This window comes from Alosa sapidissima, chromosome 20 (assembly GCF_018492685.1).
Source record: "Alosa sapidissima isolate fAloSap1 chromosome 20, fAloSap1.pri, whole genome shotgun sequence".
Taxonomy (NCBI): domain Eukaryota; kingdom Metazoa; phylum Chordata; class Actinopteri; order Clupeiformes; family Clupeidae; genus Alosa; species Alosa sapidissima.
In genome coordinates, this window is record NC_055976.1 from 2,336,869 (window position 1) to 2,353,710 (window position 16,842).

General features: G+C 40.4%; 1 protein-coding gene across 9 annotated transcripts in view; it reads right to left on the bottom strand.

Annotated features, from left to right (window-relative positions):
* Positions 1-13,229, bottom strand: part of uvssa (UV-stimulated scaffold protein A) — a 46,227-nt gene extending 32,998 nt beyond the window's left edge. Inside the window, exons 1-8 of one of the 9 annotated variants that reach the window (XM_042073516.1) lie at positions 13,180-13,219; positions 13,018-13,090; positions 11,835-11,896; positions 9,890-9,999; positions 7,993-8,323; positions 7,289-7,409; positions 6,674-7,006; positions 4,105-4,214 (exon numbers count right to left, since the gene is read on the bottom strand). In XM_042073516.1, coding sequence (XP_041929450.1) covers positions 4,105-4,214; positions 6,674-7,006; positions 7,289-7,409; positions 7,993-8,323; positions 9,890-9,999 — 1,005 coding nt within the window. In that variant the 5' untranslated portion in view covers positions 11,835-11,896; positions 13,018-13,090; positions 13,180-13,219. The other 8 variants (XM_042073509.1, XM_042073514.1, XM_042073512.1 and 5 more) reach the window with 8 other exon arrangements.
* Between the last annotated feature and the right edge of the window lie 3,613 nt (positions 13,230-16,842).

Consider the following 16,842-nt stretch of genomic DNA (forward strand, 5'->3'; position numbering starts at 1 on the left):
AGGCCTAGCCTAAATAAATCAAGAGTAAGGCAAAACAAATAGCCTAGTAGCCTAATGAAACATACGGATTGATGTAGTATCTTTGTAACATTATTAAATTATTCTGTTACTATGCCTACGTTTGCAAAAGAGAACATTTTTAATTTGATTCACAATAATGTTACATTTAATTTACATGTTGACAATGATTAGCCTAGTTTTGGCTGTTGTTGGAAGGCGTTATTGCATGTTAGTTATGCCTACAATGCAAAATTGCTTCCTCACGATTGGAAGCTCTGTAGCTGCATAGGATTTCAAAACACGTAAAATGCCGCAGGTTTGTGAATAGGTCTGTGAGTTAGGAGTCCTCTCGACTTCTTTTAAGCTGTCACAGAGGTGGGAAGGTGTGATTTGTTGGGGGCAGGGCCGGATTAACTGGGCACAAATGTCTGATGGCCCCCCTTCCCCCCAGCGAACGTGAATCGGGTGGTCAGTTAATAGGCCTATATCGTGAAGATTTTTCCTGCCATCTAAGGCACGAGCGCATCTGTGAGGCCAAGCCTCACCAAGTAGCTTGTTTGTTTACAACTAACATTCCATTTAATGAAACTGCTTTATAGGCTATGCCGAAATAGTTTTCAACATTTTGAATATTAGTGTCGGGTGAATTGAAATGTTCTCAAAGTAGCCTTATGGCTGAAAGCTGCTTGGGATCCCCTTCGTCAAGCAATATAACCATACAAACGCGCTTCCTCCACTCATTGTTTCAAAAGGAGTAATTTCGGCTTTGTCAGACAGACCCCGCTTCTCTCGCGTCAGTCACTGACATGAACGAAACACAGAACCCGCTTCTCTCACGGCAGTCACTGACAGTAGCCTAGAATAAATGCATGGGGGAAAACACTTCCCCATGACAAAGACATCATAAAACACTGAAAGTTAATATTTTGTCACTAGCAACATACATCTGTCCTTTGTCAAATGTGTTATGTTCCAAGTAAATATGGGATATTCTACGGGAAAACATTAAAACGGCAAGACAGCGGGGGAAAGTTAAAATACATGATAAACACGGAAAAAGTTGGCATGCATTGTTTCGGTCCCCGTGCACAGGGATTATTATGACCGCCGTGCAGCAAAGCACATTTTTTCCACAAAAATAAATCGTGCTGAAAGGCCTATATGATTCTAACTGTCTCACTAAATTGCATTATCAACACTCAATTCTCACTGGTATCTGCTAGACAACAAGTACCAAAACATGATTAGTTCATAGATTTCACATGTAAAATTGTTTTTATACAACCCCACCCCCATCTTGCCTGTTCATAATTCTGCGAAATTCTTGAATTGTGTGCATGCACACGTTCATGTTTATGTGTGTGGGTGTGTGTGTGTGTGTGTGTGTGTGTGCTTGTGTGTTTGTCTGCGTATGTGTGTTTGTGCATGTGCATGCATGCGTACATATGTCTACTGTGTGAGTATGTGTCATACGTATGATTACTGTGAATGTATGTGTGTGCGTGTGTATCTGTTTATGCACATGTGTGCACATGGAATGGGTTAACATGACCCCTGGAGGCAAACATACGGAAAAAATGGGTCATCCTAGGCCCTACGGTTCTCAAGATATTCACAGAAAACTATGTCTGCCCTACCCTCCTTTCGGGGGGTCCAGTCCAGCGGGGGGGCTACAGATCAAAACGAAAAACGATGGTTCCATGCTATCCATGTGGGGTTACATGCCCACTAAGTTTCGTGTACCCCGGTCTTTCAGTGTCCCAGGAATCCTTGTTGGTGTACGGTCACTAAATGTATACATAAATTATTTTATTGTAAGGCCCCCCATGAACGAAAGTTCACAAAAAAATGCAACTGGCATGCATTCGGAAGGTGTCATAATGATGCTACACCTTCAATTTCGTGCAGTTTTGACCATGTCAGCCAGAGATATTGTGATGAAAACACCTAATTGTTTGCTTTTTAATTTTTAACTAGGTGGCGCTATACATGAAATAAGTGGCAATGGGATGGGTTGACATGCCCCCTTAAGACCAACATACAAAAAAAAGGTGGACCTCCTAGGCCCTACGGTTCTCGAGATATTCACAGAAAACTGTCTCCGGCCACCTACAGGCCAGTTGGTGTATAGTAACATAAATTAATTTATTGTGTGGCCCCCCATGAACGGAATTCCACTTGGCGTGCATTCAGAGGGTGTCATAATGATCCTACACTTCCAATTTTGTGCAGTTTTGACTATGTTAGGTCACAGATACCTGCGATTACAACACCTCATTTTTACTTTTTTGTGTTTAACTAGGTGGCGCTATACATGAAATGAGTGGTTATGGAATGGGTTGACATGGCCCCTTGAGATCAACATACAAAAAAAAATGGTCCTTCTAAACCCTACGGTTCTCGAGATATTCACAGAAAACTGTGTCTACCCTCCTTTCGGGGGGTCCAGTCCAGCGGGTGGGCTACAGATCGGAATTTTGGGCATGCGAAAAAGAAAAAAGAAAAAAAAAAAAAAATCTGACTATATGACACTAAATGTCACTAAATGCTCTACTGAATAAGCACGAAGTCAAACCTTTAAATGAAAAACACTCTTTAATAATCAAAAAAAATAAACCGCTAATGAAGTAAACTTGTGACCATCAAAAATCGTTTATCGCCTGTAACTCCGTGATAACAGGACATAACAGGAAGGCATTTGGCTGAGCAACGGAGGTTAATATGCTCTATATTTTGTCCAAATGCTGTCTGTCTATCATCGTTGCACTTGGAGAAAACCAGAATGTTTAATTTGTCCTGCGCTGCAAACGGGATTCACTCGCAGTTAACCAAATATTTCTTTATTAGGGCAGGGCAGGCATATTTCTGGCTATTAAATTATTTCTAAACCAGACTGCTAAAGTCTGTAGTGAAGTCTGTGTAGGGTTTTTCAGGCTCCATTTCTTTTTACGAGACACCCTGCTCACTTGAGACATCTACCGGTTGTTTGGGTTGTTGCAGCGTCGTTGCAGCGTCACTGGAAAAATACAAATTAAAGTTGCGTGATACCGCATGATCCCGTGCGCGGACCGCGAGTGAAGCTGGCCAAGTCGAAACACTGCCCACTGTAGACTTCAAACCATGTTGAACACACAAAGCTAGAAGGCTGCATACAGCAATTCATATGTAAGAAATGGTGCACATGCAAGATTCTACCCTCAAATTAAATGTTTGCCAATGTGAAGTGGGTTGATATGAGGTGCTCTTATCCAAGGTTAAGACAAGAACGTGAAATTTCTTTGGCATTAAATGCCAAATTTTGCCATCTGCCATCAATAACACAACAGTGGCTAGAGATGTGGTGGGGTCAGAAAACCACAGAGTTTGAAGTGGATACAGTAGCTTTTAAAAATATGAAACGGTTGGTAAGCCAATCATAATTATGGGGCAAAAAAATACCTTAATAAACTCCACTGGCATTATCCTACAATAAGGACATGCCTGCCATTCTTATCTGGTTATATATTGTTGAGCAGTATTTGCACATGTTTAAATGTGTGATATTATTGATGCGTTATGATTAAGGTTGATGTCTAAATATTGTGCAAATAATTCTGAAAAGTAGTAGTTTGTGGGCCCGGCCTACATAAACAAACTCGGAGTTTAAAATGTTGGTAGTTGCTCTGTATAGCCTCTAAGTGTCAGCAATTGTGTGTGTATCTGTCAGGAAGTTGGCGAGAAGAAACAGTCATGTTAATGTCACTCGATGCATCACACCATGAGTGTTCTTACATGTTTGTGCATGAGGCCCATGGAGTTATACAAGGACTCCGGGACTAAATGTGATTAAATAGTGGACAGTATGTGAAGTATGTATGTATCTACCCTAAAGTGAAAGTGTAGACCATACCCTCTCAGAACATGGAGTGCATGACACCATTACCACTTCAATTGAATGAATTCAATTTGCAGAAAAGAAGCAAGTATTTGGGATGACTCACAGATAATGACATGTATACATTAAAACAATATATTTTAATACAATTAGAAACTGTAGGTTTAAAGATGGCATTCTAACCAAACTAAATAAAGTGTCATGGGCCAAGACAGACTGCAGAGGGTTACCTGAATCCAGGACTGTACAGCTGGCAGATGTTTGGTGGTGATGAGTCGGTGCAGGTCCTTTACAGTGTCCAGAATGGCCTCATTGTCTTCAGTCTCCTGAAGATCCACATCTGTGCACAGAAAGAGAAGAGCACCAAAGGGACCAAGTTACACCTTGCTCATCATCAATTTTACCTTAAGCCATCCTGGGCCCTCTTTCAATTGGTATTGGATATTAATACCAATTAAGTACTCTTAATTGCTATTTTAAGTAGTAATTAAGTACCAATTCAAAGCATGTCAATGCCTCTGACTGATAGTTGCACTACTGTGATTTCTTACTTCATTATTTAATAACAGTAAGGAGTGTCATGGACAAAATGAGTAGACTGGCAGTCTAAAATCCAAAATAATTGTGCTGTATTTGGATGATATATAGAGTATCTAGCAACGTTGAGCTTTAAGCACTTCCAACATTTTCACAGGGTTTCAGAGCCAGAATATTCAATTACATTATAAATTGCATCGCATGATCAGGTGCATTTGACTTCTGTGGGGGTTTGTTTTAGATGCCATGAGTGAGATGCCAGAACACTGTCAGAGTCAACAGGGATTGCAAATGTCTGCCAATAGGAGCTATCCTCTGGAAGAGTTTGATGACAAATATCAGAACTTATAGATACAGAAATTCCTATATCAGATATACACATCATTGGCCAACCATGTTAGGCTACGTTTACACCGTCAATTAAATGTCAACCAATTCTGATTTTTTATTTTTTTTTGGTCATATATGGCACAATTCCGATCTGCAAAATGGACTGTAAAAAGGAAAAAACTGCATGGCTTCCGATATTTTCAGATCGGATTCAGGCCTTATTCATACGTGGAAATAAATTTGATATGAATTGGATATGTGCCAATGTGTCTAAACTGGCAGATCAGATATTCCCTATCATTTTCAACTTTCACAATCGTTGAAAATGCCCAGTCTTTTGCGTTACAATATTGCTTTCAGTTTCACATGAATGCACAACTAGCAAAACAGTATAATTAAAATGAAAACACAGATGGAAAAGTTGCATTAAAGGTGGTAGGCTCTCCACTTTCTTTTTTGCCTTAAAAGAAAAACAGTCACCTATTTCACAGACTTAAATACTTTGGAAGCGAAAATAAACAGACTAGACACTGAAATACCGTAATGCTTATTTTGTGCATATGCAGTGCCGTCTGTTTGCTTTCATTTCGGTGACCATAAAAACACAGATATCTGATATGGGCCACTCTTAAACATAGATGTAAACAGGCAGTCCAAAAAAATCTGATATAGGCAGAACTGTGCATCAAGGCCTGCTGGTGTAAACGCAGCCTTAGACATAGTCAGCTCAACAGAAGCTGACGGTTGTACATAAATTGCACTAACTCAGTTTAGCTGGTCTTCACAAGTGCTCACAATGGCTTCGATAATGACCAGAACAATTTATTCGAAACACTGTTTTCAAATGTGACCCAAGAGGTATCCTCAGACATGCTAATTTCACATCAATGCTTGCCATACACCACAGCTTTTCAACAATTGTTGTATGATGCCAGTCCATGGAATATTGATCTAGAGTTTTATTCTGTATTGCCAGTGGTTTAACACTCAAGCCAAAGGGGCTATATTAGGTGATACCAAATATTTACGCCGAAGATATAGCATACAGTCTAAAACTGACAATGATAATTGCCGTTTTTTCATTCCATTCCAGATGGTCTGATATAATGATTTCAAATACTATAATATGACCAACAGAGGATAGACATCCTGCCTCCTCCTTCCATTCTGAATATACTGCTGGGCTTCTAATAATGCCAAATGACCAATAAGCCTAAATCTTCTGTAGCCATTTGAAAAAAAGGAGAACAGGCAGAATTTTTGCTGATAATCTGCACTAAACATTCAAGCTGCTTTAATTATGTCACTGATTGTGGTGACATGCAAAACAGATGGCAAATCTGCAAGGAATATTGCCTCAACATGAAATCACAGTAATTTCTTCAAATTGTAGCCTAGGATACTAAAGCTACTACTGCCCATTCTGCAGAGCTTAGCCGATAATAACCAACCTGTATATAAAATAAAACAATCACTGAAACGTTGTCTACAAACACTAAAGTAATTATGAAACAGTTGTTTATCTTTAGCAGAGCCAGATCAAGCAAAAATGGGTACTGATGATTGTAACTGCTTAAATACAACCCATTTAAGCAAAATAGGCCAGGTGAGTCTATAGATCACCCATTCACACAGCAGTGTTTCCCATACATTGACTTATTTGTGGCGGCCCACCACAATATCAACATTGACCACCACACAATGATTTTCCAGGTTGTGCTAAATTGTGCTTAAATCTGGTTAGCATTATAACCACGCTGCGCTAATTTGTTAAAAACTGTTGCATTCAAGTTAATTCTGCAAACCTACCACCACAAATAGAATTCAATTATGTGGGAAACACTGCACAGTAATATCCATCTTCAAGCTGATAACCTGAGATAACTTTCTGTAAAAGTGGGAAACCCCTGCTGATCACATAAATCAACATACCAGATATACTGAGTTCCAAACTATATTTGTGAGACATCACACCAGAGTTGCGCAGGAAGGAACTATCATTTGTACTCTCTTCGGTTTCACTCTCAGAATCATTTGGATCTTTTTTCTGCGTCATCACATCAGATTCTTCCTTAAGGTCACGACTGCAGCATGGCTGGACATCTTCATTGCTGTTTGAGTCTCGAAACTCTAGGGATGTTGAAGCTCCACTTGAGCTGGCTATAGGCTCCAGGTTGCACATATTAAAGTTCTCTGGGTCAGGTAGTAAGAGCTTCATACAGCTGTGGATCTCAGTCAAGCTCACCTCAATGTCTTCACGGGTTTCTGTATTGAAAATACACAAAAACAGTTTTCATGTACTCAACACACACCTCTTTCATGACACCCATACATCTCATGACAACCTGTAGGGACTGAAATCCTGTCAGCGGTGCATATCTACAGGTCAGACAATAACATAGTATTTACATGCTTACTAGTCTAACATGACCAGTAGGCAAAGCCTAGTATTAGTAAATCCAAAGTAAACAAGTAACTCTTCACACCTTGTGTTGAGAAGAAGCAGCAAAGGGAAAAAACATTGTCTAAAACATGAAAAAAAAGTACCCTCCATCTCTGACTTGGCTTTCTCAAGCTTGTCTTTGTACACCATCTGCAGTCTTCTCTGTCTCTCCTCTTGTCTCCTTCTTTCTGTAAGAGTTCGAGCCTCTACATCCTGAAAATCTACCTTAAATAAAAAGATGATTTTAAACATAAATAGAACATCAAAATTATTATTTATGGTATGCTTACATGAATTTGCAAATTTAGCTTTTTGAAACTGCAGTTAGACTTAGGCATGTTGGCTGTACCTGTATTGGAACATAATTGACATAGGGCTTATTAAACTGGCATTTATTTAGTAAGAAGGCAGTAGATCCGTTCGTAGTACACAACATAAAATACAATTCATCAACAGGAAAAACCAACACTCTTTCACCCGTCAACATAATCAGTCAGAGAGCAAAAAGGCTGCATGGCAACCTTACAACAATGACATAAATAAGGTTGTTATTTACAGTAACTCCACAAATACAACGAATGTATTATCACTTTTAATATTATTATTCACATTATTGTGGTGAAGGAAGTGATTTAGGCTCAGCAGCATGTTAAGCAATATTTGCACCATTTTTTTAATTTTGTAAATAAGGCCACATTTCAAGTTAAAGTTAATCACAAACATGAATCATTAACAAGACATACTTGACACAATAACTCTTGTAACTATTTATTAAATTAACAAAATAATTTGACAATGCAATACTGACCTTCTTCACCTGTTTAAGAAAGTGGAAGCCAAGAGCAAGCTTCTTGTAAGCCTCTCCATAGGTGGCATGCCATGTCTGTACAGTCTGGATAGCTAGTCTCTTCAACTTCTGGGCAACTTCCTTTGGTGGTGGCAGTGGCTGATCTATGTCTGTCTCAACAGTGAGGTCAAGAAACTCTTGCAAATTGGCGACTAGAAGCACACGGAAGTAATGTGAGCGGCTGAACAACTCAGCAACCATGTTGAAAGCTGACAGCCTGATTTCTGCATGCTCCTGGTTCAACTGGGTCATGATCAAATGGTACACGTGCTCAATGTAGTCGTTGGAAATCCTGTAGGGGAATAATGGTTTAAAAGTCATTTTTTGATAGCGTGTACAAAGTCTATGAATGCATGACTTTTAATCAATGTAGAGCACAGAGAATTGGTATGTTCACAGAACATAAGGTGATGTATATTGCTCAGTTGCACCCTCCACTTCTCCTACAAAACATTGAGAGGATGAGTGAAAGACATCGTCATTTTTTTAATTTTAAATCAAAGGTCAGCTTGTCAATATGGCTGACCAAAGTCCAACCAAAATGAGAGCAGAGTTTTATACACAAATGTGTAGGCTTCAGCAAGACCAGGAACACAATAAGCCTATTTCATCCAAAGCAATTTAGACAAACTTCAATTGAACATTTTTCCACTTCATATTAAATAATATGAGACCTACCTGTAAAAGCAACTGAAGAAATGGTTATTCTTTAGTAAACTATTTCAGTAATGAATATTTTATGATAGACTCCAAAAACATGGTTCTTCATTGGTTTCCTGTTGGCCTCTGTTGAGTCTGAGTCTGAGTCTGTGGAACGGCTGCAACTGCTGTCGCACAGTTCTGTTTGTGTTTTATCTACAGAGTTTGCCTATGATAATGGCAATAAATCCACAATGAGCTACATTAATGAGCTAAAATAAAGACCAAAAAGCACTAGCAGATTAGTTGTTACCAGAAAGCAGTCAACAACATATTGCATTTAAATAGTGCTTTTTGAAGGCGCCCAGAGGGCTTCCCAGTGGAGGGGGAACCTCACTAGCCACCACCAACGTGTAGCCCCCACCTGAGTGATGCACCGCAGCCATTATGCACCAGAACACACCACACCAGCTTGAGGTGGAGAGAGAGGGAATTAATGAATGAGCCAATTACACTGGGGGATGATTAGGGGGCCAGATTGAATGAGCCAGTTGGAAATTAGCCAGGACACTAGGGGTACCCCCTACTCTCTGCGATAAGTGCCATGGGATCTTTAATGACCAGAGTGAGTCAGGACCTCGATTTAACGTCTCATCCGAACGGCAGCATCTCCTACAGCAGTGTCCCCGTCACTGGGGCATTGGGATTCATTTTTTGGGGCCAGAGTGCCACCTACTAGTTCCCCACCAAGACCATTTCCAGCAGCAACTTAGTTGCTGGAGGTCTCCCATCCAAGAACTAATGAAGCCCACACCCACACCATTGGTCCAACTGCTGGCCACAAACTGTCATTCACCCACTGTTAACTCAACAGAATGTATTAACAGGCTTCATTTGGTTTCTGCTACTTTATAGAACACATGTAGCCTCCACTTTTCCCTTTTTAAACACAAATTATGTCTTCTTACTGTACTCCTGCACTGAATCACTTGTGTCCAGTGGAAAATATGGGTGCCCCTTCTCTAGGTCACGGTTGCAGTGTGGTTCAAGCAGTGCCTGAGATGTGCTTACATAGGCAGAATATGGCAGTATGGCTGCTCTAACCTGATAACATGAGCACCAAAAGGACCATCAACACACAATAGAGCTGTTCTGCAGACGCAATGCATTCGAGCCATCAGAGTCAAAGGAGAGAAGATAAAATAAGGACAAATCTTACTTGGATATCTTCTTCACCTCCTTCATCTTGTTTGCATTCAGAGTAGGTTCACCAGAAGTAGTCAGCTCTTCCACAAGTTCTGATAGTTTATCCCTCTTTTCAGAATCCATCTGTTGGAGACAGGAAACGTGGTTTCAAAGGGGCTCCTGCATTACATCACAAAAAATATGACAGGCAATATTTCTGTCATATTTTTGCTCATAAACTCTTTCACCAACACCGTGACAGTTGAAATGGTAAGAAATGAACCAACAGTAGATCTATCTACTTTGTAAGGTGGCCTGACAATAAAGACAACACTTGCACATACAGAAAACACTTGCATCAACAACAGAACAGGAGAAGTGAATGGCGGCAAGCTGAGGCAAACTGGGCGATAAGGAAGGCGGCCAATGGCCCAACGGTAATTGTAAAGGAATTTACAAAAGATTCACTGAACAAAAATGCTGATGTGGTACATTAAGATGTAGCTAAAAATGTGGAGAATACAATGCAATCAAGCAGTGTTTCCCATACGTTGACTAATCTGTGGCGGGGCGCCACAAAATCAAAACCGGCCGCCACACATTAATGTTCTATGTTGTACTATTTAAATTAAAGATAAGATAAAATCCTTTCATTGAGCTGCACTTTTTACGCACGCAGCCTTTCCTTGCCACGCCCTGCTCTCTCTCGCAACGAGCCCGCTGCCCTCCTCTGCATGTGCATATAACAAAACATTAACGATTGTTGAAGAGTTGTTGTTTGCACATAGAAGCATTGCATAGAAGACGGCGGGCTAAATTGCTATTAAATCCGCTTAGCATCGTGACAATACTGCGCAAATTTGTTCAAAACTGCTGCATTAAAGTTAACTCTGCTAAGGTCTTATCACAACATAGTACATTGAGGCGACTAAACTAAGTTAAGTTATGCAATCAAGCAGTATCTCAAAGCTAACGTTAGAATATTGTTTGGATGTCCAGTTTAGCATGCTTACTTACAGCTGCTTGTCAATTTCGTTACTCATGCAGGGCTCATTTTATTTACTTAGACTGCGCAAAGCACAGGCCTTTATTTGGGGCAGGCTTGTATTCGATTTCTTATGTGCGTTTTTTTGCCTTCTCTTTTATTGTGAGACATGCGTTTTGTTTGGAGCATCATACCAGTAGGCTATTAAAAGCAAAAGATGTTCGTTTTGGTTTGGGATTTAATTTACGTTTGGGCTGTTTGATTATATTGCTATATGTTGGGACTGATAGGCACTGACATCTGGGGGGTATTTGATGGTTCACTGAAGTTTCATGTAGTTGAAAGTGTCGGGATTTCCATCCGCTGTTTATTGCGAGACAAGGCATCCGCTTTCATTCATTGAACGTGCGCTGTGCTGTAATGGAAACCGTATTGCGTAGGCCTACGGTAGCCTAAATTGAGTTCTTTTTTTTTTAATTATGCATGATTTACTTTTTTATTAAATTCGTAGGCTGGAATGCCTCGCGACAACAATTGTGTAAATGTAGGCTATGCTTCAGCCTCTGTCAAGCTCAGAAGGGGGCGGCAAGCAACTGGTAGCTTGAGAGCGACGTGTTGGAGACCCAGTGTATGACAACGACTTTTCATTGGCAACAGTATTAAACCAACCAACAATATAAAATATTAAGAAGAGCTCTTTTATTTAATTTAGTTAAATCAAAACAATGTAGGCAATTATTACCCAGGCTTGTAGGCTAATTGGGGGCCGGCCTTTATTTATCCGAATCTAAGGCCCGGCTATAGGCCTAAACAGAATCCTGGCCATAATTTGAGGATTTATGGTATGCACACGTGTTTTAGGCATAGTGCAAGCCCTAATCTCTGACTGCACAGAACTTGTGCATTTACATAACAATATTTAATACATTTTCCCGGTGGTGACACCCCTGAACCCCCTTTAACTTTTGGGCTGAAGTATGAAAAAATGTCTGACCTGTTGCAAATTCACCAAGCTCACAATCTCATTCCACAAGCATAGCGCACCCTCTTGTAGCTCTAGACGGTAATGTTTCATGTAAGGTTCATGTCAATTCATACCGACTAACATTTAAAAACATGTTAAATTATATATATTTTGATATATAAGTCACACCTGTCTATAAGTTGCAGGACCAGCCAAACTATGAAAAAAAAGTGTGACTACGGCAACAATATTTATCTTAACATTCATTCTCATCATGTTTTTTAGGCATAAGAATCATATTTTGCATGCAAATAACAAAGCCAATTCAAGTCAACTACAAATCATCTAAGTCTGCTGACTACAATTTAGTCGTCTGGCTGTCTCATGAATTCTTATTGCTTCCCTGTCTTTGCTACGACAGGCGCACACTAGATGTACCGCGAAACGGTACAAAATATGACCGCCGCTCAGTCCTGCATAGTACTCCACAAAAATAAATCACGCTTGTCAATTTAAGTCTCTATCTCCTACTCCAGCCCCTACTCTTAAAACTTTTATGTATGTAAATGAGCGTGTGCATAGTGTGTGTTTGTTTTGTGTATGTGTGCTTCTCTGTGTGTGTGTGTGTGTTCACTTGTGTGTGTGTGTGAGAGTTTATGTGTGTTTATCTGTATGTGTGTGTGTGTGTGCCTGCTTGCCTGCACATGTGTGTATGTGTTTATGTTCGTGCGTGCGTGCGTGAATGGGTCTGGGTATTTCCAGTCTACTTCGCTAGTGCGGCGGTCATAATCATTTTGCTGTCCATTTAGGGATGTGTTGCTGTCCAGAAAAAGACATTTATTATGACAGTTCAGTTCGGTTAATGCACATTCCACACTGGACAATGGCTACTTAGGATATTTAGCCTACGTAATGCATTTCTGTTCCCCAACACTGTTAGTAGGCTAAGTGATAAGTGCATTATAGCAGCCTCTACGTTACAACCTCAGTCAGAAAAAATAACATTAAGTGATTAAGAGGATACCGACAATAAGTTATAGAGTTACAGAAAGTTGTCAGCGACAGAAATCGTTAAAAACCATAAACATTGCATAATATAATACATACCCTGCTACCTTTAAACGTTAAATGTTAGCAGCTGAACGTTTTGTTCAGTTCAGGAGACAAAACAAAACAAGCATCCTATTTTCCAAAGCCCGGCCCTTCTCGCTACCTTTGTTTCCTGCCCCCAAAGCTTGAAGTAGGTTCCAAATGAGGTATAAACGGTTGTTCTTTATTCCCTCGACCTGGGGAGAATGAAGAAATGTGCTCAACAGAAGCAAAAGATTAAAGGTTAAACCATATGGGTTAAACCCATAGACAGTTCTGGTTATACCTTCTGCACAGCGCTCCACCTCCAGAGCAGTTCGTCAACGCTCCTTCAACTTCCGGGCAATTTGATGTACTGAAATAAAAGTCATCAGCAACCGTTACGATTTTTGTTATTTTTTTGTTTGTTGGATTCTGTAGGAAGAATCGAGTTGTCTTGAACGCATCATTACCTTCCCGCGGTCTTGCACGCTAACTTTAGTGGATATATTTATAGTCTATGATAGGCTATGATATATTGCTAGTAAATGCTGGGACTGATAGGCACTGAAATCATATATGAGTGGATATCAGGCATTTTTTAAGAAACAGGGCAGGGTGATGGAAATAGCTTTTTCACATTCATTGCTTTTGTTTTGTTGCAGGATCTCAAAACATTCAAGTAGCCTGTCAATTCATTTTGATACCTATATAGGTTTTAAAGGGTAGCCTGGCAAGCCAGACCCACATTAAAATGTAGGGTCTGGGCACTCACCGTTCGCAGTGCTCAGTCTGAGGGGCGGGATAATCGGTTGTCTTTCAAATTCCCTCTGCACGCAATAGGACAGCGCTGAGTCCCATGCGTTTTCCCACCAGCGGAGCTAGTTGGCTAGTTCAAACTTTTGCCAACTTAAAACCAGCTTAACTCGTGTCACTAGGGTTGCCACCTATGGGGGCGTTTTTCCTGCCATTAATAAAATTAAAATGAAAAACTCGTTTTGCCATTTAATTTTCAAAGTGTCAGTGCAATTATCCTGCCAAATTTAAAAATAAAATGAAATATATACATTTGGATTTTAATTTTCCTGATAAACACGATACATTTGTGACAAAAATAAAAATAAATTGAAAACGTCTATTTGTCATTTCATTTTCATTACCATCCTGGTATATTACTGCCAAAAATGAAAATGAAAATGTTAGTTGGAAAATGAAAATGCAAACTTCACTTTGACTTGCGCATAATGTATGCCAAAATGATAAATAAAATGTAAACTGACACCTGCTTGCGATTTATTTTCCATTTCTCGATTTTCATTTTCAAGTTCACAACATGCAAATGAGCTGCATTGTTAATGAGATGTATGTGGGTGGTGCTCTGGTGACGACAAATTAAATACGCCTACCATGATCATGATTTAGCTTTAGATCAATAAACGCGGTTGGTTGAAGGCAAGATGGCAGCCAGATCGGTCCAAGACGAGGCCGTAGCGGCCCTAGAGTCCTCTTGTATCACACGAGGCCGGCCCAGGCAGGATATCCCTGCCGAGACGATTACAGCCTATGTGCAGTTAGGAATGACAGCAACAAAATTCGCGAGCCTGCTCAATTCGTCGGAGAGGAGAGTACGGCGTAGAATGCAGGAGCTTGGATTTAGGTACTGTCCTCTCCGACGAATTGAGCAGGCTCGCGATTTTTGCCTGGGCCGGCCTCATGTGATACAAGGGGACTCTAGGGCCGCTACGGCCTCGTCTTGGACCGATCTGGCTGCCATCCGCGTTGATCTAAATCTAAATCATGATCATGGTAGGCACATTTAATTTGTGAAATCCTGGACATTTTGACTATCCAATCGACCTTTTTGTTTGTAAGCAACGGCGCCTTTCGCACATCTAACCCAAGATAAAAACCGTCATTCTAAGCGACAATTGTATAGCTAAAATTAGTAAGAATGACAATTTCTAGTTATTTGTTTAGTTAATTGCTTTATTTAATAGCAGACCTTTATTATTTTGTTATATTTTCAACAGTTTTTAGTTGTGGACACCTGGGGGCAGTATTTAGAAAAAAGGGGGAATACATAATTAGGTTCTGCTTTTTTGCTTATGTGGAATAAACTTTCATTTCTCTGTCTCTCCTTGTCCCACACACTCTCCGTCTCCACCTTACCATTTCTAATGAACCTCCACGGTGCGTGCCCCCACCACCACCACCCATGTTATGCTACGTCATTTTTGTAGAGCCAATAAGGCTGTGCATACGTTTATGGACGTAGGCACGCTTCAATTAAATTGAAATACACATTATGCGCATTCAGTGTCCAGGATTTTTATTTTTATTTTCCTGGACAGACCATGAAAATCCTGGACAATCAGGAAAATCCTGGACAGGTGGCAACCCTAAGTGTCACACTGTTAGCCAAAAGCAACATCCATCTTCTTTGTTTTCAAATAGCAGGGAATTCAAGCCAAACCGTTGCAACTCAATCATTATTCAAGCCAAACCGTTGCATCAATCATTATGTTAAGCCCGCCTAACGACTCTATACACGATTTGATTGGCCTGATAGAAATTTAATTTTTCGAGCTCACAAGCCAACTGAGAGTTGCTAGACTAGCCCTGAAGCAAATGTAATTTGCTGCCGCTAGGGTGCGTCTAAATTTAGGCTACTAAAAGGGGTTACACAGTTATTTGTGCCAATTATATGCTACATCAGTTTCTGTGGTATTTTTATGCTAAAATTGCCACTTGTCATTCAATTCTGGATGAGAATTGATTCAATTTGTTCACGTACAAAAATGTAAAAGCTCATAGGCCATCAAGCCAGTGTGGATGTAGGCCGAACCTTCCAGGACATGAGGGAAAATATGTTGTCATATTGGCACTATTGGGGGGGTTGGGGGGTGCAGCTGAGGATGATCGCTTCCTTGTTTTCCCTGTCAAGGGTGCCATGGTCGTGGACCCCTCAACAGACACAAGCAAGATGCAATATACAGTTGAAAGGGTGGGGATAGTGCAATAGCAGTATACACTGAGGTTTAAGATTAGATATAAATATAGTGCAAGGCAGTTCAGTGCAATGATCATGTATTATTAATACTATTGTAACTGTAAGGTTGAAGTACACATGAGGTAGATGAGCAAAACAGTGTTGATTGACTTGTTCAGTGTGAGGGCGACTAGTGTACAGTACACACACAAACATGGAGAAGGTGAAAAGGCAGACAGACTAGAGAAGTCCATCTCTCCTCTGTACAAGATGCTGATCAGTTTATTCAGGGTCCTTTTGTCTGATATTGAAGTGATGCACTCCAGTTCGGCTCCCACGACAGAGCCAGCTTTCCTTACCAGCCTATCTAGTCGCCCAGCATCCTTCTTATTTGTGCTTCCTCCCCAGCATAGAAGAGGACGCTGGCAACAACAGACTGGTAAAACATCCTGAGGAGCTTACTGCAGACATTGAAGGACTGCAGCCTCCTCAGGAGTGTGTGTTGTCTACCACAAGCATTCACTCGGCAATGCACTCATAAAAACCCTGATGACAACAGTTAATAAAATAAAGAGTCCTAAAACAAGCTACTATCATTAGTAGTAAATAATTAATGCACTTCAAACAGGTCCGTTATGTAGTCTTAAGGCAGCCGGAACAAATTACCTCCTGAACCTGTCCTGCAGCTCGTGGAGAGGAGTCGGTCACTGCGGCTGCTTTGCTGGGCCACCACAGTGTCATGCAGCGGGTGAATCCTGTTACTGAGGATGGATTTCATCATGCTCCTCATTCTTTCATCCACCAAATCTCCTACAGAGTCCACCCTCCTCCCCAACACTGACACATAAAAACTACAGCTTTTGCTGCCTATTTTTCATAAATTATAGTAAAAGACTTCTTCTATGCCACCAAAAGGCTTATTTTTCCTGACATGTGTGGCATATAAAACAATACTGATTAAAAAGCATGTGCAGTTCTATT